This window comes from Geotrypetes seraphini, chromosome 1 (assembly GCF_902459505.1).
Source record: "Geotrypetes seraphini chromosome 1, aGeoSer1.1, whole genome shotgun sequence".
Lineage (NCBI taxonomy): Eukaryota > Metazoa > Chordata > Amphibia > Gymnophiona > Dermophiidae > Geotrypetes > Geotrypetes seraphini.
The window spans coordinates 517,639,258-517,664,697 of NC_047084.1; the positions used below are offsets into that span (position 1 = coordinate 517,639,258).

At 44.9% G+C, this 25,440-nt stretch overlaps 1 protein-coding gene across 1 annotated transcript in view; it reads right to left on the reverse strand.

Moving 5' to 3' along the window:
• CDC42SE2 (CDC42 small effector 2) overlaps nucleotides 1-25,440 on the reverse strand; it is a 91,251-nt gene that overhangs the window by 58,047 nt on the left and 7,764 nt on the right. The window contains exon 2 of the mRNA XM_033928959.1: nucleotides 1,287-1,605. Within this exon, the coding sequence (XP_033784850.1) occupies nucleotides 1,287-1,340 (54 nt within the window). The 5' untranslated portion in view covers nucleotides 1,341-1,605. The remainder of the gene's footprint in view (nucleotides 1-1,286; nucleotides 1,606-25,440) is intronic.

The window sequence follows — 25,440 nt, forward strand, 5'->3', positions numbered from 1 at the left end:
AAATCCTCTCACACACTACAAAAACTAAAAAGAGTAAGACCCTACTTCTTCCAACAGCACTACAAGATACTAGTGCAGTCAACAATATTGTCACTACTATTCTACTGCAATGCTCTACTCTCAGGTATCTCTGTGAAATTAATGAAAAAAACCCAACACTACAGCAAAACTCATACTACAAAGGAAAAATTATGTTTCATACCTGATAATTTTCTTTCCTTTAGATGCAGCAGATGAATCCAGAGACAAGTGGGTTGCACCCATCTACCAGGAGGTGGAGATAAGAGAGTACTGAGTTGGATGCATCCCTTCAGGGATGCAGATACAAGAGCTTTTGCAGCTACTTACTCTAACAGGCATAAGGTCCAGATTACTGCTGAAGGCTTGTTTCCCAACTCCTTCAATTTGGTGGTATGTTGGGCTGAGTGTCTCCTTTAAAATTTTTATTACAGTAGAATCAGTTATCTGGCACCCTTAGGGATTGGTGGATACCGGATAACTGTTTGCTTTTTTCTGGTTAATTGAGAGTGTGTGAGAAACTCAATTTCCCCTTCCCTCCCTCCCCGAAGCACCAGCAGTCCTGAGCCACAAAGCCCTCCGCCCTAAAGTGGCAGAAGCAGGCAGTAGTCCTGAGTACCTCTGGAACCTCTCTCCTCTCCTTCCCTGGTCAGGCATCTTTCTCTCCTTCCCTTCGCCCTCCAGTAGTCCAACATTCTCTCCTTTTTTCCCCCCTTTCTGTGGTCTGGTATCTCCCTCCTCCCTTCTCTGGACTGGCATCTTTCTCTCCTTTCCTGCCCCTTCCCTGCCTCACATCTCTCCTTCCCTCTCCTCCTTCTTGTGGTCTGGTATCAAGGAAAATTTTTGTTGTTTACCTACTTTCTTTTCCAGAGATAAATAATAATAAGAAAGAATGGAATATTTCACGGGGTGTCCTAATTTTTCCACGAGTAATTCTTTTAACATATTTAACTCTATATAAAATTATATGTAACGATATGTTGCCTGTGACCAGTCTAGAACTCTAATAAGGATTCAGTGAGATATAAAAGATTGCACATAACATATACCTATAATCATAAATCCTGAGTTTAGAGACTTCCTACCAAAACAAAAATTAAACCACACAATGTTAACTATAGATTTGCTGTACCCAGGGGTGGATAAATAAAACTCCTCAAGTAAAACTGTTTGCCTTTAGGGCAGGTGAATGACCAAAAGGTACACATAAACTGACTATCCAAAGACTGAACACTGACCACATATGTACTATCGGAGCTCATACTTACAGGCTGAGGCTGCTCTGCAATGCAACAATTGAAACACAACCAAAATTCACTCATTGTGAACAGTCCCACGTACGAGAACCAGTAATGAAGAAGGGTCACAAATCGCTTTAGCAAGATTCCTCCAGAGGATGCTCCTTAAACCAAGTCTTAGAAAATTGTCCCAGACAGCACAGTGTCCTTTTGTCACAAGTTTTCCTGAGCAATAAAGTCCTTGATTACTATGGCCAGCAAAACAAAAATCTCTATGGCTGGTGCAGGATCTCAACAGGCCAGAAAGGGATATAAATGCTCTCCTGGTTCCAAAATGATGACTGCTGACCTGCAAGGAGAGGAGAAAGTCATTTTGATTATTTAAATTCTTCATTCAAACCTGAAAGCTATATGAAGCACTGTACATTAAAGAAAATATTTCTCTAGTTTGCAAATCATTTTGTTTTAACCTTAACCAACTATTGCAGGGGTGGATAACGAGGGCCGGAATCCAGTCAGGTTTTTAGGATTTCTCCAATGAATATGCATTAGATCCATTTGCATACAATGGGAGGCAGTGCATGCAAATGGATCTCATGCATATTCATTGGGGAAATCCTGAAAACCCAACTAGATTCCGGTCCTTGTTGTCCACCCCTGAACTATTGAATACACAATTGAAGCAGTACATGCAAATCAATCTCATGCAACTTCATTGTAGAAATCTCGAAAACCTGACTGGGTTATGGTCCTCAAGGACTGTGGCTGCTCACCCGATTTGGGAGATAAGCTTATAGGTCACCTAAGTAAACAGAATAGCATTTTACATGCTAAAAGCAGACAACTAAAAGCATAGCAATTAGTTTCATTGGATGCATACAGCATGTAGACAATCCTGAGGGTGGAGAATGGGCACAATGGGATCAGCACTCATGTATTTCAGAAAAATGACACACATTCAAAGATTTTTACCAGCATATATACTTGAATATAAGCCAGCATGACAATAAGCCAAGGTAGCCCTTTTCCCCCAAAAAAGAAGGAAAAAGGGTTGATTTGCAGCAGTCATTCAGCTAGTGGCTCTGCGCTGAGCAGGAGCACCAGAAGATTGCTCCTGCTCAGTTCACCACTGGACCATCAGGAAATTGAAAGGTACGCAGGGGAGGCAGGAAGGAGGTAAAAATTGTCATAGTTGGCCAGGACAGGAGGCGGGAGGGATCCCTCCTGTCCTGACCCACCGAGAGACCGCCAGGAATTCAAAAAGGTGTGCGGGGGAGGCGGGAGGGAAGTAAAACTTTTTAGAGTTGGCGGGGACCAGAGGCCTGAGGGATCCTCCTGTCCCAGGGAGCACCAGATCTTATGGCACACCCAACAGAGGCCTGCAACAAGTCCAGGATGGGGGCGGTTGGGCACTGACTCAAATAAAAGCTGAGACCCCGATTTTTGGGCCATTTTCTTGGCCCCAAAATCTCAGCTTACATTCAAGAGGGTTTAACCTCCATAAAGGGTTCCCCACGAAGTTATCTTATACAGAGAACTATGATTAAGAAAACTAAGAAGCTTATGAAATAAGAAAAAATATTAATATAAAAAAGAAATGGCAGATCTGATGATGACTTAGTCATGTGAAAAAATTAGGACACCAAGAAATTCAGTTCTTTCTTAAGAAATGTTCACATATCAATGTCAAATCTTTTTTTTTTTTTTTATTTATCTCTGGAAAAGAAAGTGATGTAATTGCAGGTAAACAACAAAAATGTTACTTGATTTAGGCATGAAACAAAAGATATCCACAAAAATGTGTATTCTAACTGAGGAATAAATTAGGACACCCTATACCCTGATAGCTAGCGGTACACCCTTTAGCTGAAATGACTGCAGTGAGATGCTTCTTGTAGCCATCTACCAGTCTCTGACATTGGTCTAAGGAAAATTTGGCCCAGAATTCTTTCAGCTGTGAAAAATTTGAGGGGTTTCTTGCATGTACAGCCCGTTTCAAATCACCTCACAGCATCTCAATGGGATTAAGATCAGGGCTTTGACTTGGCCACTCCAGGACTCTCCATTTCTTAGTTTTCAGCCAGTCCTTGGTGGATTTACTGGTATGTTTTGGATCCAGTATGTTGCAGGGTCCAGTTCCGCTTCAGCTTTAATTTTCTTACAGATGGTTTCACATGCTCCTCAAGCACTCTCTGATACACGGTAGAATTCATGATGGTTTCTAGGATGAGCTGGCCAGGTCCTGGCGCAGCAAAGCATCCCCAAACCATGATACTTCCACTTTCATGCTTCACAGTTGGTATGAGGTTCTTTTCCTGGAATGCTGTATTTGGTGTACGCCAAATACAAAGGAGAAAACAGACCTCACACACGAGTGACCAGGACTGCACTGTACCCTAAGCCACTCATATCATCACTGGCCTGAAAAAACTCCATACATTAATTATCATCAGTCTCACCAAAAATAGACTTCTTTTTAAGTTTTTGTTATCTTCTCAGAGTAGGGTGATAATCAGATTTCAACTACGTAAAACAGTCAGAATGGCTACAGCTAGATAGCATAACATCAGCATTTCATTTAAGAGCGAACATTTAATTGAAAACGAAAATAGACTTATCTTCGCAGAAATTTGTCTTGGGTAATTCCTTCTTTACTCAACTTATTCATAGAAATCCAAAGTAGATTTCCCAACAGTCAGTCCTACTGTTTCTCCTCTTCCATGAGGCTACATCAGGTGAATTATAGTTAAAGTATCAGAAAACTGGTTTTTGAAATGCTGCAAAAAAAGTAATGCTGGCAAGATTCAAAATGGGGTGGGTGAATGTGATTTTCTACTGAACATAACATATATATTTAAATATACAGCTGTTTCCTTTTCTTTATTAGTGTTTTTGGTGGCCAAACATGTCGTCTTTTCTGGTGTCCAAATAGACTCATCTGTCCATAGAACACTATTCCAGAAGGCCTAGAGTTTGTCTACGTTCTCTCTGGCAAACTTCAGTTTGGCCTTGATGTTTCTCTTAGAGAGCAAAGGTTTCCTCCTTGCACACCTCCCATGCAAGTTAAATTTGTGCAATCTCTTTCTGATTGTAGAGGCATGCACTTTTACATCAACAGTAGCAAGAGCCTGCTTTAGGCCCCGTGATGACATTTTAGGGTTTTTGAAGACTTCTTTTAGCATCTTGTGGTCTGCCCTGGGGGTCAACTTGCTTGGATGGCCAGACCTGGACATATTGGCAGTTGTTTGGAAAGTCCTCCACTTGTACGCTATTTTCCGGACCATGGAATGGCTAATGTCAAATTCTTTAAAGATCTTTTTAAATCCCTTACCAGACTTATAAGCCACTACAATCTTTTTTTTCTGACGGCCTCAGACAGCTCTTTTGATCTCACCATGGTGTTCACTCTCACCGCAGCAGTCACGAGCACAACAAACTAAATGTCTGAGGTTTAAGTAGGGCAAACTTCCTTCAAAATTTTGAGTAATGATGTTCTAATCATGTACAATGGAAAGAGGCAAATGAAATTTCGGATGTTCAACCAGTTACTTTATTGTACAAATAATAAAAACTAAAAACAAAGTCTATATCCTAATGTTCATCTTGGATATAAAATCACATAGAGATCCAAAACCTGTGATGTGAAAGTAGGCTAAGTCTAGGAATACCTAGAAAGCAATGTTACTTACCGTAACAGTTGTTATCCAGGGACAGCAGGCAGCTATTCTCACTAGTGGGTGATGTCATCCGACAGAGCCCCGATACGGACATCTTGCAAGCATGTCTTGCTTGAAGAAACTCAGAAGTTTCGAGATGCCCGCACCGCGCATGCGCCAGTGCCTTCCCGCCCGATGCTCCGGGCGTGTCTCCTCAGTTCAGGTAGCTAGCAGAGAAGCCAACCCAGGAGAGGTGGGTGGGACGTGAGAATAGCTGCCTGCTGTCCCTGGATAACAACTGTTACAGTAAGTAACATTGCTTTATCCCAGGACAAGCAGGCAGGTATTCTCACTAGTGGGTGACCTCCAAGCTAACCTCAATGGGATGGTGGGAGAGTTGGCAACTTAGGAGAATAAATTTTGTAACACTGTTTGGCCAAACTGTCCATCCCGTCTGGAGAAAGTATCCAGACAATAATGAGAGGTGAATGTATGAACCGAGGACCAAGTGGCAGCCTTACAAATCTCCTCAATCGGTGTCGATCTGAGGAAGGCTACAGAGGCTGCCATTGCTCTGACATTATGGGCTGTGACCTTACAGGGAAGGGGTAATCCAGCCTGGGCATAGCAGAAAGAGATACAAGCCGCCATCCAGTTAGAGATGGTGCGCTTCGATACAGGTCGTCCCAACTTGTTTGGATCAAAGGAGACGAAAAGTTGAGGAGCAGTTCTGTGTGGTTTGGTGCAATCCAAGTAGAAAGCCAAAGCACGTTTACAGTCCAGAGTGTGAAGAGCTGATTCTCCAGGATGAGAATGAGGCTTTGGAAAGAACACTGGAAGCACAATGGATTGGTTGAGGTGAAATTCAGAGACCACTTTAGGCAGGAATTTCGGGTGAGTGCGGAGGACCACCTTGTCATGATGGAATACTGTGAAAGGTGGGTCCGCCACCAAGGCCTGAAGCTCACTGACCCTGCGAGCAGAAGTGAGGGCCACCAGAAAAACCACTTTCCAAGTGAGAAACCTTAGTGGAGCCTTGCTCAGAGGCTCAAAAGGAGGTTTCATAAGCTGAGAAAGGACAACATTGAGATCCCAAACCACTGGAGGCGGTTTGAGAGGAGGATTGACATGAAAAAGTCCTTTCATAAATCTGGAAACCACAGGATGAGAAGAGAGAGGTTTCCCATGTAGAGGCTGATGGAAAGCCGCAATAGCACTCAGGTGGACTCGTATAGATGTCGACTTGAGACCAGACTGAGACAGGTGTAGAAGATAGTCCAACACAGAAGATAGGGAAGCATGCTGAGGCTCTTTGGAATTGGAAATACACCAGGAAGAGAATCTAGTCCACTTTTGGGAGTAGCATTGTCGAGTAGCAGGCTTCCTGGAAGCCTTTAAGACATCCCTCACCGCTTGAGAAAACTGGTGAGGGGTTACGTTGAGAGGAACCAAGCTGTCAGGTGGAGAGACTGTAGGTTGGGATGAAGCAGTGATCCTTGATGTTGAGTAAGCAGAGAAGGAAACACTGGGAGAAGGACCGGGTCCCTGCTGCTGAGTTGAAGTAGAAGGGAGAACCAAGGTTGCCTGGGCCACCGAGGAGCTATCAGAATCATGGTGGCCTGGTCTGATTTCAACTTGAACAGAGTCTTTTGAATGAGAGGAAATGGAGGAAACGCATACAGAAATCGATTCCTCCAATCCAGCAGAAAGGCATCTGCCTCGAGGCGATGAGGAGTGTAGATCCTGGAGCAAAACTGAGGCAGCTTGAAGTTGTGGGGAGCCGCAAAGAGGTCTATTTGAGGCTTCCCCCATTGTGCAAAGACCTGATGAAGGGGGTTGGAATGGAGAGTCCATTCGTGAGGCTGGAGGAGACGACTCAAGTTGTCTGCCAAGACATTGTCCTTCCCCTGAATGTAGACAGCTTTGAGGAAGGCATTGTGGCGAACTGCCCAATCCCAGACTCTGAGAGCTTCCTGGCAGAGGGAGGCCGATCCCGTGCCCCCTTGCTTGTTCACATAATACATGGCGACCTGGTTGTCTGTACGGATGAGGACCACCATGTCGTGAAGCAGATGTTGAAAAGCCTAAAGAGCATAGAAGATGGCTCTGAGCTCCAGAAGATTGATCTGATGGAGGCGGTCCGCACTGGTCCAGAATCCCTGAGTGCGAAGCCCATCCAGATGAGCCCCCCAGGCATAGGTCGAGGAATCGGTTGTGAGAACCTTCTGATGAGGAGGAGTGTGAAACAGCAAACCTCTGGATAGATTCGAAGAGGTCATCCACCAAAGTAGAGACTGCCGAAGAGCAGGAGTGACTATGATGTGTCGAGTCAACGGGTCTGACACTTGAGTCCATTGAGAAGCTAGGGTCCACTGAGGAATTCTGAGATGGAGCCTGGCAAAGGGTGTCACATGAACTGTAGAGGCCATGTGGCCCAGGAGGACCATCATGTGTCTCGCTGAGATGGACTGGCGAGAAGACACAGACTAGCAGAGACGAAGAAGAGCATCCATGCGCTGAGGAGGAAGGAATGCTCGAAGCTGAATGGTGTCCAGTACCGCCCCGATGAAGGGAAGGGACTAGGTAGGCTGCAGATGAGATTTGGGAAAATTGATCTCGAAGCCTAGGCTCTGCAGGAAGCAGATCGTGGTCAAGGTCGCCGAAATGACCTTTGGAGCTGACGGGGCCTTGATGAGCCAGTCGTCGAGGTACGGAAATACCTGAAGACCCCTGTTCCGGAGTGCAGCGGCCACCACCACCAGACACTTCGTGAAGACTCTGGGAGACGAGGACAGGCCGAATGGAAGCACTCGATACTGCAGATGTAGATGTCCCACCCGAAATCTGAGGAACTTGCGGGAGGCCGGATGAATGGGAATGTGAGTGTAGGCCTCCTTGAGATCCAGAGAGCTTAACCAGTCGTTCTGCTCGAGGAGAGGGTAGAGAGAAGCAAGTGTCAGCATGCGAAACCTCTCCCTGACTAGGAATTTGTTGAGGGCCCTGAGGTCCAAAATGGGTCGCAGGTCGCCCGTCTTCTTCGGAACAAGGAAGTACCGGGAGTAAAACCCCTGGTTCAGTTGGTCCGTCGGGACCGGCTCCACGGCACGAAGCCGGAGCAAAGCCTGAGGTTCCTGAAGAAGAAGGGCGGTCTGAGTCAAGTTGGAAGGATACTCTCCTGGAGGGTGGTCCGGAGGGACCCGATGGAAATGAAGAGAGTATCCTTCCTTGATGATAGTAAGGACCCAGAGGTCGGTTGTTATGGCCTCCCAGCGATAATAAAAATGATGGAGGCGCCCTCCGATGGGAAAAACAGGGGGAGGCAGAACAAGGTTGGTTATGCCCTCAACGAGACAGTCAAAAAGGCTGAGTGGTCTTAGGGACAGCAGGCGACTGAGACTTAGGCTGACCCTTCTGGGGAGGCTGGCGCTTCGCCGGTTGCCTCGCAGGTGGAGTTTGCTTCGGCTGATAACGCCGCTGATAAATCAATGGCGGACGAGAAGGTCGAGACTGCTGAGGCTTAGGCTTCGGCCTAAGGATAGATTGGAAGGACTTTTCGTGGTCAGACAACATCTTCGTAACAATCTCGATGGATTCGTCAAAAAGATCCGCCCCAGCACACAGGACGTTCGCCAGGCGGTCCTGAAGATTCGGGTCCATATCAATAGTCCGCAACCAGGCCAACCGGCGCATCGCCACCGAGCAGGCCGCCGCTCGGGCTGAGAGCTCGAACGCATCATAGGCAGATTGCATTAACTGAAGCCGAAGTTGGGACAGCGAAGCAACCACTTCCTCAAACTCAAACCTAGCCTGGGACTCGATGTACGGTGTGAACTTCCGAAGCACAGGTAGAAAAAATTCCAAGTAGGCTGCAAAGTGGAAATTGTAATTCAGGACTCGAGACGCCATCATCGAATTCTGATAGATGCGTTGATCAAACTTATCCATGGTTCTGCCCTCGCGGCCCGGAGGCACTGAAGCATAGACCTGGCCAGGATGAGACTGCTTGAGTGAGGATTCGACCAGGAGGGACTGGTGAGAAAGCTGAGGACCCTCGAAGCCTTTATGATGCACCGTGTGGTACCACGCATCCAATTTGCCAGGGACCGCAGGGATAGAGTAAGGAGACTCGAAGCATCGCATGAAGGTCTGGTCGAGGAGCTTGTGCAGGGGAAGCCGCAAGGACTCCGCCGGAGGACGAGGCAAGTGCATGGTATCGAGGTACTCCTTGGAGTATCGAGACCCAGCATCGAGAGTAATGTCCATGTCATCTGCCATCTGCCTGAGGAACGATGAAAAGGACAGTTGGTCTGCCGTCGCCGGTCTGCGAAACGGACTAGAAGAAGAAGAGGCTTCAGGCTCCAGAGAGGCCTGCGAGCAACAGGATGAGTAGAAAACCTCAGGGTCCTCGAACTCCGGGCCCGAAGGAGGAGACCCAGTCGAAGCAGCATACCCCAACCGAGGCAATTTCTTCTGAGGCGAGACGGTCGAGTGCCGAGAGGAATGCTTCGAAGAATGTCTGGATCGATGCCCCTCCCGATGCCTGGAAGGAGATCGAGCCCGTCTGTGAGAAACTGGTTCAGACGCCTCCAAGGAGCAGATCAGACTCGATGCCGTCGATCGCAGAGGCGGAAGAGTCGGCGCCTCCCCCGACGACGCCCAGGTTTGATAGGGGGTTCGGAAGAACTCGTCCTGCTTCCTGCTATGCCCAGGACTGGGTGGCCCCGAAGGTGGACGCCACACTGAGTCATGGGGCGGAGTAATCGGTTCCAAGGGAGGCAGGTCACTAAACGAGGCTTTCCTCGAGGGGATGGGCTCCAAGGGAGGCATATCACTAAGGGAGGCCCTCCTCGAGGGAATCGGTTGCAAAGGAGGCACAGCACTAACGGAGGACCTCCTCGAGGACCCGGACACCGCTCGCCGCTCCTCCTCGCTGAGCAACGAGGTCGTGCGGCGAGGAGGAGGAGGAGGGGGCGGTCCGCCCCTCGAAGCCGAAGCTGGGAGGTCACCCTGGATGGTGGCAATCAGCCGAGGCCCCATGGTCTGCATGAGCTCCACGAACTGAGCCTCCAGAAGGGACCGCAACGAAGCCGATATGGAGGGATCCGCACCAAAAGGGGGCCCTTCCGCACGATCTCCGCGCTCCTTCGGTGCTGCGTGCTTCTTCTTGCCAGTCTTCGGCACCTTGAGCACCACCGGTGGAACTGTCGGGGTCGATACCTGCTCCGAGGGGACGGAGGAAGGCACCGGCGGCGAAGCCGGGGCCGAAACCGGTGTGAACGATGCCGGTTTCAGGAGGCCCGAAGCAGCCGGGGAGGCAGAGGGCTTCGCTGAAGGAGTCGAAGCACTCGTCGATGTCGAAGCTGCAGGATCCGATGAAGCTTCCATCTTGAACATGGACTCCCACAGTAGACAGCGGCGCTTAAACGCTCTCGCCGTCAGAGTGGAGCAAGGCCGGCACGATTTCGGGAAGTGATCCGGTCCCAGACACTGTAAGCAGCGTCGATGAGGGTCCGTGAGCGAAATCGCGCGCTGGCACTTGCTACACTTTTTAAAACCGGTAATCGGCCGGAAAAGCTCCCCCGCAAGGTCGAAGGCGTGGGGCCCCAGCCACGCGGCCAACCCGGTATCGGAAGGAAAAATTTTTTTTTTTGAAAAAAGAAATCAAAGAAAGAAAGAAATGCACAGGAGAGCCAAAAGAACTCAACCCGCGGCAAAATAGAAGGCAAAAAAGAGATTCAATGGGCGCAAATTGAAGATAGACTTCTCAGCTCCGCGGAAGAAAAAGAACTGAGGAGACACGCCCGGAGCATCGGGCGGGAAGGCACTGGCGCATGCGCGGTGCGGGCATCTCGAAACTTCTGAGTTTCTTCAAGCAAGACATGCTTGCAAGATGTCCGTATCGGGGCTCTGTCGGATGACATCACCCACTAGTGAGAATACTTGCCTGCTTGTCCTGGGATAATGTCCCATAGTAATGACGGCAGATAAAGACCCGAATGGTCCATCAAGTCTGCCCAACCTGATTCAATCTAAAAATCTGTTTGTTTGTTTTTCTTCTTAGCCAATTCTGGGAAATAATCCAAAGCTCTGCCCGGTACTGTTCTTAGATTCCAACTACTGAAGTCTCTGTCAATGCTCACTCCAGTCCATCTACACCAGTGGTCTCAAACTCGTGGCCCAGGGGCCACATGCAGCCCTCCAGGTACTATTTTGATGCCCTCGGTATGTTTATCATAATCACAAAAGTAAAATAAAACAGTTTCTTGATCATATGTCTCTTTAGCTATAAATGACAATATTATTATTAAGACTTAGCCAAAAGGAAAGATTTATAAATTATAAAGAGTTTTAACTCTTGCAAAATTGTCATTTCTTTAATAAGACATTAACTATTATTTTTTCTGAGGCCCTCCTAGTACCTACAAATCCAAAATGTGGCCTTGCAAAGGGTATGAGTTTGAGACCACTGATCTACATCATCCCAGCCATTGAAGCCCTCTCCAGCCCATCCTCAACCTAACGACCATATATAGACACAGACCGTGCAAGTCTGCCCAGTACTGGTCTTGGTTCTTCAATATTTACTATTAAAAAAAAAAAAAAAGTGTAACTTCGCTGTAATGTACAGTCTCTTCATCTGTTAACCGCATAGAACTTCCATGGTAATGCGGTATACAAAAATAAAGTTATTATTATTATTTTCTGATTCTAGATCCTCTGTGTTCATCCCACACTTTTTTGAACTCTATCACTTTTTTCATCTCTACCACCAATCTCGGGAGCGCATTCCACGCATCCTCCAACCTCTCTGTAAAGAAGAATTTCCTTACATTGCTCTTGAGTCTACCACCCCTCAACCTCAAATTATGTCCTCTGGTTTTACCATTTTTCTTTCTCTGGAAAAGATTTTGTTTGAACGTCTGAATCATATCTCCCCTGTCCCTCTTTTCCTCTAAAGTATACATATTCAGGGCTTCCAGTCTCTCCTCACACGTCTTTTGGCACAAACCTCCTATCATTTTTGTTGCCCTCCTCTGGACCGCTTCAAGTCTTCCTGTGTACTTCGCCAGATACGGTCTCCAAAACTGAACACAATACTCCTAATGGGGCCTCACCAACGACCTGTACAGGGGCATCAACACTTTTATTCTTCTACTAGTTACGCCTCTCTTTATACAGCCCAGCATCCTTCTGGCAGCAGCCACCGCCTTGTCGCACTGTTTTTTCGCCTTTAGATCTTCGGACACTATCATCCCAAGGTCCCTCTCCCCATCCATGCTTATCAGCCTCTCACCTCCCAGCATATATGGCTCCTTCTGATTATTAATCCCCAAATGAATTATTCTGCATTTCTTTGCATTGAATTTTAGTTGCCAGATATTAGACCATTCCTCTAACTTTTATAGATCCTTTTTCATGTTTTCCACTCCCTCCTCGGTGTCTACTCTGTTACAAATCTTGGTATCATCCGCAAAAAGGCAACCCTTTCCTTCTAACCCTTCAGCAATGTCACTCACAAACATATTGAGCAGGATCAGCCCCAGCACCGAACCCTGAGGGACTCCACTATTCACCTTTCCTTCCTCTGAGTGACTTCCATTAACCACCACCACCTGACGTCTGTCAGACAACCAGTTTCTAATCCAGTTCACCACTTTGGATCCTATCTTCAGCCCTTCAAGTTTAAGAGCCTCCTATGAGGAACCATGTCAAAGGCTTTGATGAAATTTAAGTAAATTACATCTAGCATATGTCCTCGATCCAGTTCTCTGGTCACCCAATCAAAAAACTCAATCAGGTTAGTTTGGCACGATTTACCTTTAGTAAAGCTATGTTGCTTCAGATCCTGTAACCCATTAGATTCTAGGAAGTTCACTATCCTTTCTTTCAGCAACACTTCCATTATTTTTTCAACAACCGAAGTTAGGCTTGTAGTTTGTGACCACTTTTGTGAACAGGGACCACATCCGCTCTTCTCCAATCCCCAGGAACCACTCCCGTCTCCAGAGATTTGTTGAACAAGTCTTTAATAGGACTCGCCAGAACCTCTCTGAGCTCCCTCAGTATCCTGGGATGGATCCTGTACGGTCCCATGTCTACCTTCAGTTTTTCAAGTTGTTCATAAACACTTTCCTCCATGAACGGCGCAGAATCTACTCCATTTTCTCGTGTAACTTTGCCAGACAGCCTCGGTCCTTCTCCAGAATTTTCTTCCATGAACACAGAGCAGAAGTATTTGTTTAGCACGTTTGGTTTTTCCTTCATCATTCTCCATATATCGGCTCCTAGCATCTTTTAGTTTAGCAATTCCATTTTTCATCTTCCTCTTTTCATTGATATCTAAAAAAAACTTTGTCTCCCTTTTTTACCATTTGCTCTTCCGCCTGCGCAATTGCCAGATGTATCCCTCTCTTGGCATCTTTCAGTTTCACCCGTAGTCCTTTCTGTACCTCTCTTCTTGGGTTTTTTAATATTTCAGGAACGCCAACTCTAGCCTTTATTTTCTCCGCCACCAGTTTGGAGAACCATGTTGGTTTCTTTTTTCTCTTGTTTTTATTTATTTTGTTCACATAAAGTTCTATAGCCATTTTTTTTTTTTGCTCCTTTCAGCTTAGACAACTGTTTTTCCACTTCTCTTATGTCCTCCCATCCTAACAGCTCTTTCTTCAGGTACTCTTTCCTTTTATTAAAGTCCGTATGTTTGAAATCTAGGACTTTTAGTATTGTGCGGCCGCCCTCCACTTAGCTGTTATATCAAACCAAACCGTTTGATGATCGCTACTTCCCAGGTGAGCATCCACTTGAACACTTGTGTGTGATTTGAGCCACTTTAACCTTTTCCTATCGTAATAAATTTTATGTTAAGCTGGTTCCAATCGTAATTAGTTTAGCAAAGTTTTGTATTATTCACCGTTATCATTTACGGCTATTGCAAACATAATATAAATAAGTCATAAGTCTGTAAATTCAAATATTTTGTGTTCCTGGCTCTTTATTAGTCCATACAGACTGTTTATCCACTGTCTATGTCATTTTTGGAATGTCCCGTCATCCGGGACACACAATAGGAAAAGGTTAAGTGGGAGGATATGTGTGGGTGTCCTAATTTATTCCTCAGTTAGAATACACATTTTTGTGGATATCTTTTGTTTCATGAGTAAATCAAGGAAAATTTTTTGTTGTTTACCTGCAATTACATAACTTTTTTTCCCAGAGATAAATAATAATAATAAAAGGATTCGACATCGATATGTGAACATTTCTTAAGAAAGAACTGAATATTTCATGGGGTGTCCTAATTTTTTCACTTGACTAAGTGCATATATTCTTATGAAGCAAAAATTGCGAGCTCATGAGAAACAGTTCTGAAGGTCTTGCAAAAAATTTTTTTTGAAAGTAATAGTAAGTACTGTTTTATTTTTTTTAATTCTTTTGAAGTTTTTATTAACTAGGCACACTACAAGTGCTTACATGCCTTCACTTCTAAGGACTCCTTTTACTAAGCTGCGTTAGTGTTTTAGTGCATGCAGCATTTTAGCGCACGCTAAACCCGCGTTATGTGGTTAGAACTAACACCAGCTCAATGCTGGCGTTAGCGTCTAGCGCGCGGGGCAATTTAGTGTGCGCTATTCCGCGCGTTAATGCCCTAACGTGGCTTAGTAAAAGGAGCCCCAAGTGTTCTGTCATCAAGTTTCCCTATGCATTACTTTAGCAACAATACAAAAAAAATGTCATGCCAATAAAAGTTACTTCAATTAATTAAGGATTCCATTATAACATAAAACATGATCTTTACTAACAGTAGACCTTTAAGAATACCAAAAGCACTGCCAAAACCCAAAGAAACTATTTTAGTTATTGGAAAGGTCTTGCTTTGGTAAAAAACAAAAACAACAAAAAAAATGGAACAGAGTCAGAGATATGCTGAAAAGTTTTCTTGTAGCAAAATGACATACTTAAGAAGACCAAGCCAAGCCAAACCAAGAATGATTTTCTTGTGGGTCTCCCTTACATAAATGCTGGAAAGTCAGATCAGATCCCTTGTATGGCCTGAAACATTTATTGCTGGTTAATATCTAAGAACTTCAATCGGTTCAGTAATGCACAGAAATCAGTTGCTTTATGTCTGTCCAAATTACTGACAAATCAGCTCCTGAGAGTGCAGCCTTCATCAGGCTGCACCAAAAATAGAATCACAATCAAATACAATAAATACACTTTTTAAAATAATGCAAATCTGCCATGATCTCAACTCTGCAATGTAGGATTTGTGTAGTTTCCCTCCTATACAGAATTCTATATTTGTCATGCAGAATTATGCATAGCCACTAGGAAGCAGCAGTAGCTTGCAGTCCCCCCCTCTGCCCTCCTCCCCACTGCTGACTGGCAGAACAGTAGCATGCTGTCATCCTTTGCTGCCCTGGCTCTAACTGCATATTTGGATCATACAAGCCACTGTACAGGTGCCCAATTCAAAAATCAACAACTGGACTCCACAGGCAGCATGAGGAAGAGGATGTGGCTTGACATGCAGCCTGCTGCTCTCCTTTTGATCTGCTGATCAACATGGCAGAGGAAGGAAGGGATAGAAAGAAAGAGAACTGAGAATCTTAGGGGGGAAGGGAAATAACTGGGTGTTTTGTAGAGGGTTATGTAGAAAACTGGGGAGCAGAAAAAGTTTTATTTATATACCACTTATATCCTAAGTGGTTTTTACATTCAGGTACTTTTATCATATTTCCCTATCTGTCCTGGTGAGCTCAAACTATCTAGTGCAGTGGTTCCCAACTCTGTCCTGGAGGTCAACCAGGCCAATCGGATTTTCAGGCTAGCCCTAATGAATATGCATGAGACAGATTTGCATATAATGGAAGTGACAGGCATGCAAATCTGCTCCATGCATATTCATTAGAGCTATCCTGAAAACCCGATTGGCCTGGTGGTCCTCCAGGACAGGGTTGAGAACCACTGATACCTGGGACAGTGGGGAGATTAAGTGGCTTGCCCAGGGTCACAGGAAGCAGTGAGGGATTTCAACCCACAACCTCAGGATGCCGAGGCTATAGCTCTAACCAATGCACCACACACTCCTCCATGAAAAGAATGCTGGATGTTGAACATACAAGAGGAGGGAGGTAACTGGAGAGCAAGAATGCTACACAGGGTAGAGTCTGAGGAGGAGAAAGCAGAAGGTGTCAGACATAAGGGTAGGGGAGGAGCCAGGTCATTATAATGGAGACATTCTGCACAAAATAAAATATAGGAGTTTAAAAATATTTTTGTACAGAATTCCACTAGGAGTACCTCAAACAGATTATATGCCAGCTCTCCATAACATCCAAGAGAAAGGCCATGTAAATAGGTCAACTTTTACATCAGATACATGTGCTACTAGGATTTTATCCTCCATGAAAAAAGCACTTCAGGTTCAAACGTCTTCATTTACATTTCATTTTGGTAATGTTGCCTTTAAAACAATGAAAAAGTAAACAAAGTACTAATAGTAGATGACATTTGCTGATGGGTGGTATGTTTAATATAAAATAAGCCTAGAACTTTGACCTAAACTTGCTATTAAATACTGCAAACTAACCAAATAGCAACTAAGAGCCATGCCAGGCTTATTTATCAATATTGCGGGAAGCTGGGGAGAGAGTGGAGTTAAAGGCTCTGTAGCTACTAACATTGTAACTGTTCCAATAGAATCATTTCCCTTTGTTAAAATTTTTATTATCAGCATCACCAAACAGAAAGGCTCTTAAAAAGGCAGAGCTGGTCCAACAGTCTTATAAACAAAAGTTGCAAAATCTGGGCATGTCTGACCTTGAAGTACCTCTCTAACCAAGAACTGCTGAGCTAGATATTGCAGCGACTCCTGCTCCTACTGGGACATATAATCCTCCCCCTTCTTGCACGGTCAAACTCACCCTAAACCAGTCTCCTCCTAAATCCAAGCACTTTTGTCCTTATTAACCTATGCCTCAGCAGCTGACAGCCAAAACTGGATCGACAGCCAGAAGCACTCGACCATGCTAACACATATGAGGCAATTGTATGAGCTTACTCCTTAACTTATGCGCCACTTACACGAAAAGGCATGGTGTTTTTGTGCATAGATGAATTAGGTGATATTCTATAAAGTAGTCTCTAGGTATTATAGCATGTAACTGTTAAGATGGACGTAAACATGGGAGGATCATAGCATCAAGTAAAGTACATAACTTACAGAATAATTATCAGTAATGCATGTTATTTGGTGCACTTAGGCAGGACCACTTGAATGGCCACTGTCACAGTGTAGGTTTTGTCTACTTGCTATTAGCTTTGGACATAGAAGAGTGCCTTTGTTATATATTGATGTTCCATCTTCTGACATACTGTGCTCTGCATTACTTATTGTATATTCAAGACTCCTGAGGCAGGCCTGATTGGCCAAAACATTTGCATATCAAGTCACTGAATCGGAGTCATTGTATCAATAAAGCATACCAATTTCCTTGAACATCTCCACTGTTTGGTCGTGTAAGTTTTGGCATACCAATGTGGGTTTGTGCTAGTATTCTATAATGACCTAGGCTTACCTAAATGTCATTATAGAACTGACACTAAGCACATCCCTTTGTAGCACTTAAAATAAATCAAGGTGCCAAGTTAAAGAACTGCCTCTGTACTGTTTGGATGAACAACACACACACTTGAGTTCATATTTGTTTATGAAGAACAATTTTTCACATCTCAAATATAATAATAATTTTATAATGTTCAGATATACTCATATTCCCTCTAATAGTAAAAATATGCACATATCACCAAGTCGCATAAGGGTTTATTTTTATCGCCAGCTGCAATGGTAGCAACTCCGACACTCACAGAATTCCTATGAGCTTTTACTGCCATGGCCTGCAAAAAAAAATCCCTAACGTGGCTTCATAAAAAGGGGAGGAGTAATTTTTTTTTAATGCTAGTACAAATCTATTCCATACATTTAAGAACTAAATTTTAAAAAAGGTTCAAATAGGGTCATTTATTAATGGTGTTCTAAAGCTATTTATGTCCATTAGCAAATGGCCCTTGTGTCAGCGATTCCCAACTTGTCTGCAGGATTCTTCTAGTTTTCAAGATGTGTCTCATGCAAAGTAATTATAGCTATCTGCATATCAGAGAGGAAACATGTGTAATTTTATCTTCAGCAGAATCACTGGATATCTGAGTGGCTGAGGAAAACATTAAATTTTAACTGTAAAACACTGAACCATTCTAGTCTTTATAGATCACTTCTCTTGTCTACTCCCTTCGGGTCATTTACTCTTTTGCAAATCTTTGTGTTGTCTGCAAAAAGGCAAACTTTCTGGATGACATAAAGATGTATAAAAAATAGACACCCTAGAGGGAACGGACAACATGAGAAGGGACCTAAAAAGATTAATTGTCAAACATTGTTTTGTCTGATGTTACTGACTTGCGTTCAAGTTCTATTGACTAGATGAATTACAGTTCTGATGGAAAGCCACAATTGCACTGAGATGGACTCGGATGGATGAAAACCTGAGGCCAGAAGTGGATAAGTGCAAAAGATAATCCAAAACAGCGGATAAGGAGGAGTGTTGAGGATCCTTATCGTGAGAAAAACATCACGTAGAAAATCTAGTCCATTTTTGGATAGCATTGTCTTGTGGTAGGTTTCCTAGAAGACTCTAAAATGTCTCTTACAGATTGAGAAAACTGAAGAGGAGTCATGTTGAGAGGTACCAAGCTGTCAGGTGTAGCGACTGCAGGTTGGGATGAAGAAGAGACCCTTGACCCTGTGTAAGCAGAGAAGGAAAAACTGGTAGAAGGTATGGCTCTCTGCTGCTGAGTTGAAGTAGAAGGGAGTACCAAGGTTGTCTCGGCCACCGAGGAGCAATCAGAATCATGGAGGCATGATCGTTCTTCAACTTGACCAGAGTCTTGAGAATGAGAGGGAATGGAGGGAATGCATAGAGGAAGAGATTCGTCCATTCCAGAAGAAAAGCATCTGTCTCGAGGCGATGAGGAGAGTATATCCTGGAGCAAAACTGGAGCAAACAGTTTGTAGTTGTGGGGAACTGCAAAGAGATCTATCTGAGGCGTTCCCCATTGAAAAAATTGTGATGAAAAGGCGAGGAATGGAGTGTCCTTTGATGAGGTTGCAGAAGACGACTCAAGTTGTCCGCCAAGCAATTTTTCGCCCCTTGTATGTAGACAGCTTTGAAGAAGGTGTTGTGGCAGATTGCCCAGTCCCAAATCTTCAGAGCTTCTTGACAAAGGGAGGCAGATCCCATCCCTCCCTGTTTGTTGCCATAATACATGGCGACTTGGTTGTCCGTCCGAATGAGGACTACCTGGTCGTGAAGAAGATGTTGAAAAACATAGAGAGCCTTGAGGATTGCTCTGAGTTCCAACAGATTGATGCGACACTGACAATCCGTACTGGTCCAGTGGCCTTGTGTACGGAGACAATCGAGGTGAGCGCCTCAAGCGTAGGTCAAAGAATCTGTCATTAGGACCTTTTGATGGGGGAGCATTTCGAACAGCAAAGCCACTGGAGAGATTGGAAAAGAGCATCCACCAATGGAGAGACTGCTTCAATGAAGGAGTGACTGTTATGTGTCGAGAAAGTGGGTCGCAAACTTGCGTCCATTGAGATGCCAGGGTCCACTGAGCAATTCTGAGGTGAAGTCTGGCAAAACGAGTCACGTGTACTGTGGAGGCCATGTTACCTAGGAGTACCATCATGTGTTTCGCTGAGCGGGAAGACACTGTGTGGCAGAGTTGAAGAAGAGCTGCCAGATGTTGTTGTGGAAGGAATGCTCCGAGTTGGACAGTATCCAGAACAGCTCCGATGAATTGTAGATTCTGTGAGGGCTGAAGTTGGGATTTGGAAAAGTTGATTTCGAACCCCAAACTTTGTAGGAACCAAGTAGTCCGTTGGGTCGCTACAATAACCACCTGATAAGTTGAATCTTTGATGAGCCAGTAGTCAAGGTAAGGAAATACCTGAAGACCATGGTTTCTTAGAGCTGCTGCTACCACTACCAGGCACTTGGTGAACACTCTGGGAGATGAAGCCAGGCCGAAGGGCAACACTCTGTACTGATAATGCAGATTCCCCACCCGAAATCTGAAATATTGATGGGAGGTCCGGATGGATGGGAATATGAGTGTAGGCCTCCTTGAGATCCAGAGAGCATAACCAGTCGTTCTGCACGAGAAGGGGATAAAGGGATGCCAGGGACAACATGCAAAATTTTTCTTTGACCAAAAATTGGTTGAGAGCCCTGATATCCAGAATGGGTCGCAGATCGCCCGTCTTCTTCGGAACAAGGAAATAATGGGAATAAAAACCCCTGTTCTGCTGGTCCAAAGGAACTGTCTCGATAGCATGGAGACGAAGCAGAGCTTGAGCTTCCTGAAGAAGAAGGGCAGTCTGGGATGGACTGGAAGGATACTCTCTTTGAGGAAGCTCTGGTGAAACCTGAGTGAAATGAAGAGAGTATCCTTCCTTGATGATGGTTAGCACTCAGAGGTTGGATGTAATCGTCATCCATCGGTGGTAAAAATGATGGAGACGACCTCCTATAGGGAGAAGAGAAGACAGAGGCAGAACGGTGGAGGTTATGCTCTGTTGTATACAGTCAAAAGGCTGAGTAGCCTTAGGTGCAGCAGAAGGCTAAGATTTTTGTTACTTCTGAGGCTGCTGTTTCTTAGGAGGAGGGCGATTATAAAGAACCGTCCTGGGAGCAATGCCTCTGATATATAGGTGGAGGACGTGTAGGCTTAGCAGGAGCTGGCTTTGGCTTAGGTCTGACTATAGAAGCAAAGGATTTTTCATGGTCAGACAGTTTCTTGGTGACTGCCTCGATAGTTTCATCAAAGAGGTCATTGTCTTCACAAGGAACATTAGCCAAACGGTCCTGAAGATTAGAATCCATGTCTAGTACGAAGCCAGGCAAGGCGGTGCATTGCTACAGAACAAGCAGCCGCCCTAGCAGACAATTCAAAGGCATCATAAGATGATTGAAGGAGATGTAGTCTGAGTTTAGATAGAGAAGCAATGACTTCTTGGAATTCAAAATGTGTTTGAGTGTCCAAATAATTCAAAAATTTTGGCAAAAGCTTAATGAGGAACTCAAAATAAGTAACAAAATGAAAATTATAATTAAAGGACATCATAGCATTTTGATAGATGCGACGTCCGAATTTGTCCATAGTTTTCCCTTCCCTTCCAGGAGGTACGGTGGAATAAACCTTGGAAGAATGGGACCTCTTTAAGGATGTCTCCACAAGCAGGGACTGGTGAGATAACTGTGAGTTGTCAAACCCTTTGTGATGTAGAGTTTTATATCTAGAGTCCAATTTTTCTGGAACTGCTGGAATTGTAAAAGGAGTCTCCAGGCATCTGGCAAAAGTCTGAGACAAGAGCTTGTGAAGAGGAAGCTTAAGTGACTCTGCCGGAGGTTGAGGAAGATGCATAACTTCGAGATACTCCTTAGAGTATTTGGAACAAGCATGTAATTGAAGATCCAGGTCAACAGCCATCTGATGAAGAAAGGATGAAAAAGATAGCTGATCGACCAATGCTTTGCCTCGAGAGGGACTCAAGGTTGTCGAAGCAGCCTGGGTCGGGGTTGAAGCTTCGGTCGGAAGAAAAGTATCAAATGAATATGAAGACTTGGACGAAGCAATCGAAACCGCGACATCCTCGAGGTTTAGAAGTGGAGACCTCGATCGAGGAGTAGGTGGTCTAGTAGAAGTAGGAGTAGATCGAGGCTTGGTTGAAGAAGGACGTTCTTTAGAAGAAGAACTGTGCCTGGAAGTATGCCTCGATGAATGTCTCGATCTTCTATGAGAATGGTGCTTGGAAGCAGATCTCGATGATCGAGGAGACTTCGCCTCGGAGACAGAAGCAGCCGATGCTACCAACGAATGGATAGGAATGGAGGCTGTAGAGCGAAGCTCCAGAGGCTTGGTGGAGGAACCTCGATACACTCCCAAAGACTCTGCTCCTTGGATAGAGTGTGAGGATTCCTGCCGAGGCACTGGCAAAGAATCTGCTCCTTGCATGATGTGCTTGGATGCCAGACCAGACACTCGCAGAGACTCTGCTCCCTGCAAAGAGTGTGGAAGCTCAGACTGAGGCAAAGGAAGCGTCTCGACCTCGCGGGAGTCTGCAGAATGCCCAAGCTGGATAAGATGGAGAAGCTTCGGTCCCATATTAGTAAGGAACTTCATGAATTGCTTCTCCAACATGGTCTGGAAAGCAGCCGGCAAGGAGGGTACCGCATCTGAAACCGGCCCACCTGCCTTGGCTGGAAGTTCCACAGAGGCAGTGGGAATGTGCTTCGACTTGGAAGTCTTAGGCACCTTAAGAACCACTGCTGGAACTTTCTGCTGAGTTATCTGACCTGAGGATACAGGGGAAGATACAGCAGGAGTCGTCGACGAGAGAGCCGCTGCAAACGAAGAAGGTCTGACGAGGCTCGAGGTGGAAGCAGTAGAAGCAGGAGGAAACTCAGTCGAAGGTGAGGTCGAGGCAGCCTTCGAAGTCGAGGGATCGGAGGAAGAATCCATCCCGAAGAGCTTGTCCACCAAAAGACGACGATGTTTAAGGGCTCGAGGTTGAAGAGTAGCACAGCGCTCGCACGACTTCGGTTGATGGTCCGGTCCAAGGCACTTGAGGCACCAACGGTTTGGGTCCTTAAGGGAAATCACACGCTGGTACTTGCTACACTTCTTGAAGCCCATAGTTGGCCGGGACATAGAAGGAAAAATAGCGGCCACATAATCGAAGCCCTTGGGCTGCGGCCGGGCGGCCTGCCCCAGCAGCCGAAAGGAAGAAAATAATTTTTTTTTTTTAAAGAAATAAATGTAGTAAAAACAGCGATTCGTGAAGAAAAAAACACAAACCGCGGTTGAGAGAAGGCACGAAGTGACGAAGTTAAACGCAGAGAGTCAAAGACGGACTTCTCGGCTCCGCGGAAAACTGAGAACTAAGGAGACACACCCTACGCTGGGTGGGAAGGCACTCGCACATGCGCGGTCGTCTCGAAACTTCTAGTTTCTTCAAGCAAGTCTGCTTGCGAGACTTCTGCATCTGGGCTCTGTTGAAGATGTCACCCATATGTGAGAATAGGCTGCCTGCTTGTCCTGGGATAATGCAGGTTACTCTCTTCGCCTGGATCTCTCGATCTCCTCAAACATGACATCCCTCTCCAGTGATCTCTCTCTACCAACAATGCGATCAAAACAAGAAGATGCAACCTCATCACCTGGGCCTCGAGTGATATAGCCAACCTGATCTGCAGAATTGACCTGCCAGTTCTTCTGGCAGTCCATGGCACGCACAAAATCTCTCTCCAGCACCAAAGCTCAAATGAGTAACTCTTCTCTCCACCCTGTTTCCTAAGTGTCCAGCTTTTACATTTGTAATTGACTACTGAGAAAATGAGTTTGTGGCAAGTCTGATCTTTGTTTGGAGTGTTACTTCCCTATCCCTAAATACCCTGTTGAGAGCTTTCACCGAAGAGCAACAAAGTGCTTGTCTTGACATGTTATACGTGATAATCGGAGGGAAACAAGATTTTATGTATGTGATATGGAAACCGCATAGTTGTATGTGGTATATACACTTTTAAATAAATAAAGAACTATTCTGTGGAGCATTTCTTCCCTGCCAGTTGCCTTGCTGTCCACAAAGAGCCCAGGAGACTGAAATCCTCCACAACCTCCATTCTATCGCCTTCAAGCTCAAAATCCTCGTCATTTTCTTTTTTCAGGATCTTCGTTGTCTTATGTTCCGTTCCAATCTGACTTAGCAGCAATTTTTGAGTTATCGCAGTGTTCTTTCAAGATTGCGTTTCTTTTGGACACTGTGCCAGGCAGCAGGAATTTTATAATACATACCGCAAGTAATCACTCTGGCTTGATTTTCTGCAATTTGGTGCCATCTACTGGGCTACCTTTTACACCCCTGAGGAAGGCCTATTTGGCCGAAACACAGACCGTGTTGAGATCCAGTATATATTTTATTATAAAGGACTTTCTTTGCCTGTCACGTTTTATTTATACATATGTGTACTTTTAATCTAAATCTGTTGACATTCTAATAAACTAATTGTCCTTATAGTGGTTTGACATGTGTCCCTTCCATATTCCCTTTTCTGGATCTTACAGTTCCAATCTCATGCCATGACCTCAGGCCCTGACTTTTCTCAGTAGATATAGCATGCCATCCTTGATACTGGTGATAAGCCCTGCACCACCTGCATAGCACAAGTTGTTTATATATCAGCTACCAACTTTGAAACCATCTCCATCCTCCCCCAAACTTGCTTTTCTGAAGATGGCTTCACCACAAAGGCTGAACAAGCAAGGTGACAAGATGCATCTTTGCCTGGCACCATGCTTTATCAGCGTTGCCATATTCAATTCTCAAAGAGCCTCTACAAAAGTCAGGAGGCTATAGTATCAGCTGAGTTACGTGTTTGGGCATTCCCATTTGCGCTAGAGCGCTCCATAGTTTATTGTGAACCACACAGTCAAATGTTTTGCTGTAATCGAAGAAAAAAAGTATAGGGGCTTTTGGCATGCTTCGCTCTTTTCCAACATACTCCAACACTGGCAACAATATCTCCTGTTCCTCAACCCCTTCTAAAACCAGCCTGAACTCTGGGAAGCCCCCTGCCCAATGTGTGACTGTAGCCTTCGCAGTATCATCCTCAACAATATCAATGCAATCGCTCTGTAATTGTTACAGTCCTTGGCATCGCCTTTCTTTGGTATAGGTATGAACAAGAATCCCATCCCCCACCCCCGCCAATCGGTTAGCCATGTTTTCTCCCTCCAAATCTGTTGACACAGTCAAATGAAGACCATGATAGCACCATCCGAGCCCTCGATTAATTCAATTGGAATATGGTTGCTTATCAGGTGACCTGTTCATTGACAAAGCTTTAATTGCTGCTACAATGACTTCTTTTAAAATATCTGTTCCCCTTTTGGCATCAGCCTCTAGCCCAATTTCCCCAATGTTATCCTCATTGCCTCTTTTGTATAAATTTTCCATTTATTCTTTCCACCTCTTCCTAATGCTTTCTGGATCATACAATTAACATTCCATTGGCGTCTTTAAGCATCCCCAATCAAGAGACTGCAGCAGAAATTCCAACCTCAACATCCCAATATGCTAATTTGATTTTTTTTCCATTTAAGTGCTCCGACTCAATTTTCTGACAAATATCCTTGAGATATTGTTCTTTGTCTTGCTGAATTTGATGTTGAAATACTCGGTTCATCCGCGATACCCTTTCTCCATCACCATAAATTTTTGCTTTGTCTTCTTTGTTCTGCCACCTTTCTGGTTTCCTCCGAGATCCAAGGCAACCTGGCTTTCTTTCTCTTCTGGGGTGCTTTTTTAGCTTCAACACTAATTACGGTTTTGATGTCATTCCATCTCCTGTTATCAAAAAAGGCAAATCTGTTGTCTAGTTTCATCCAACAGTACCATGACT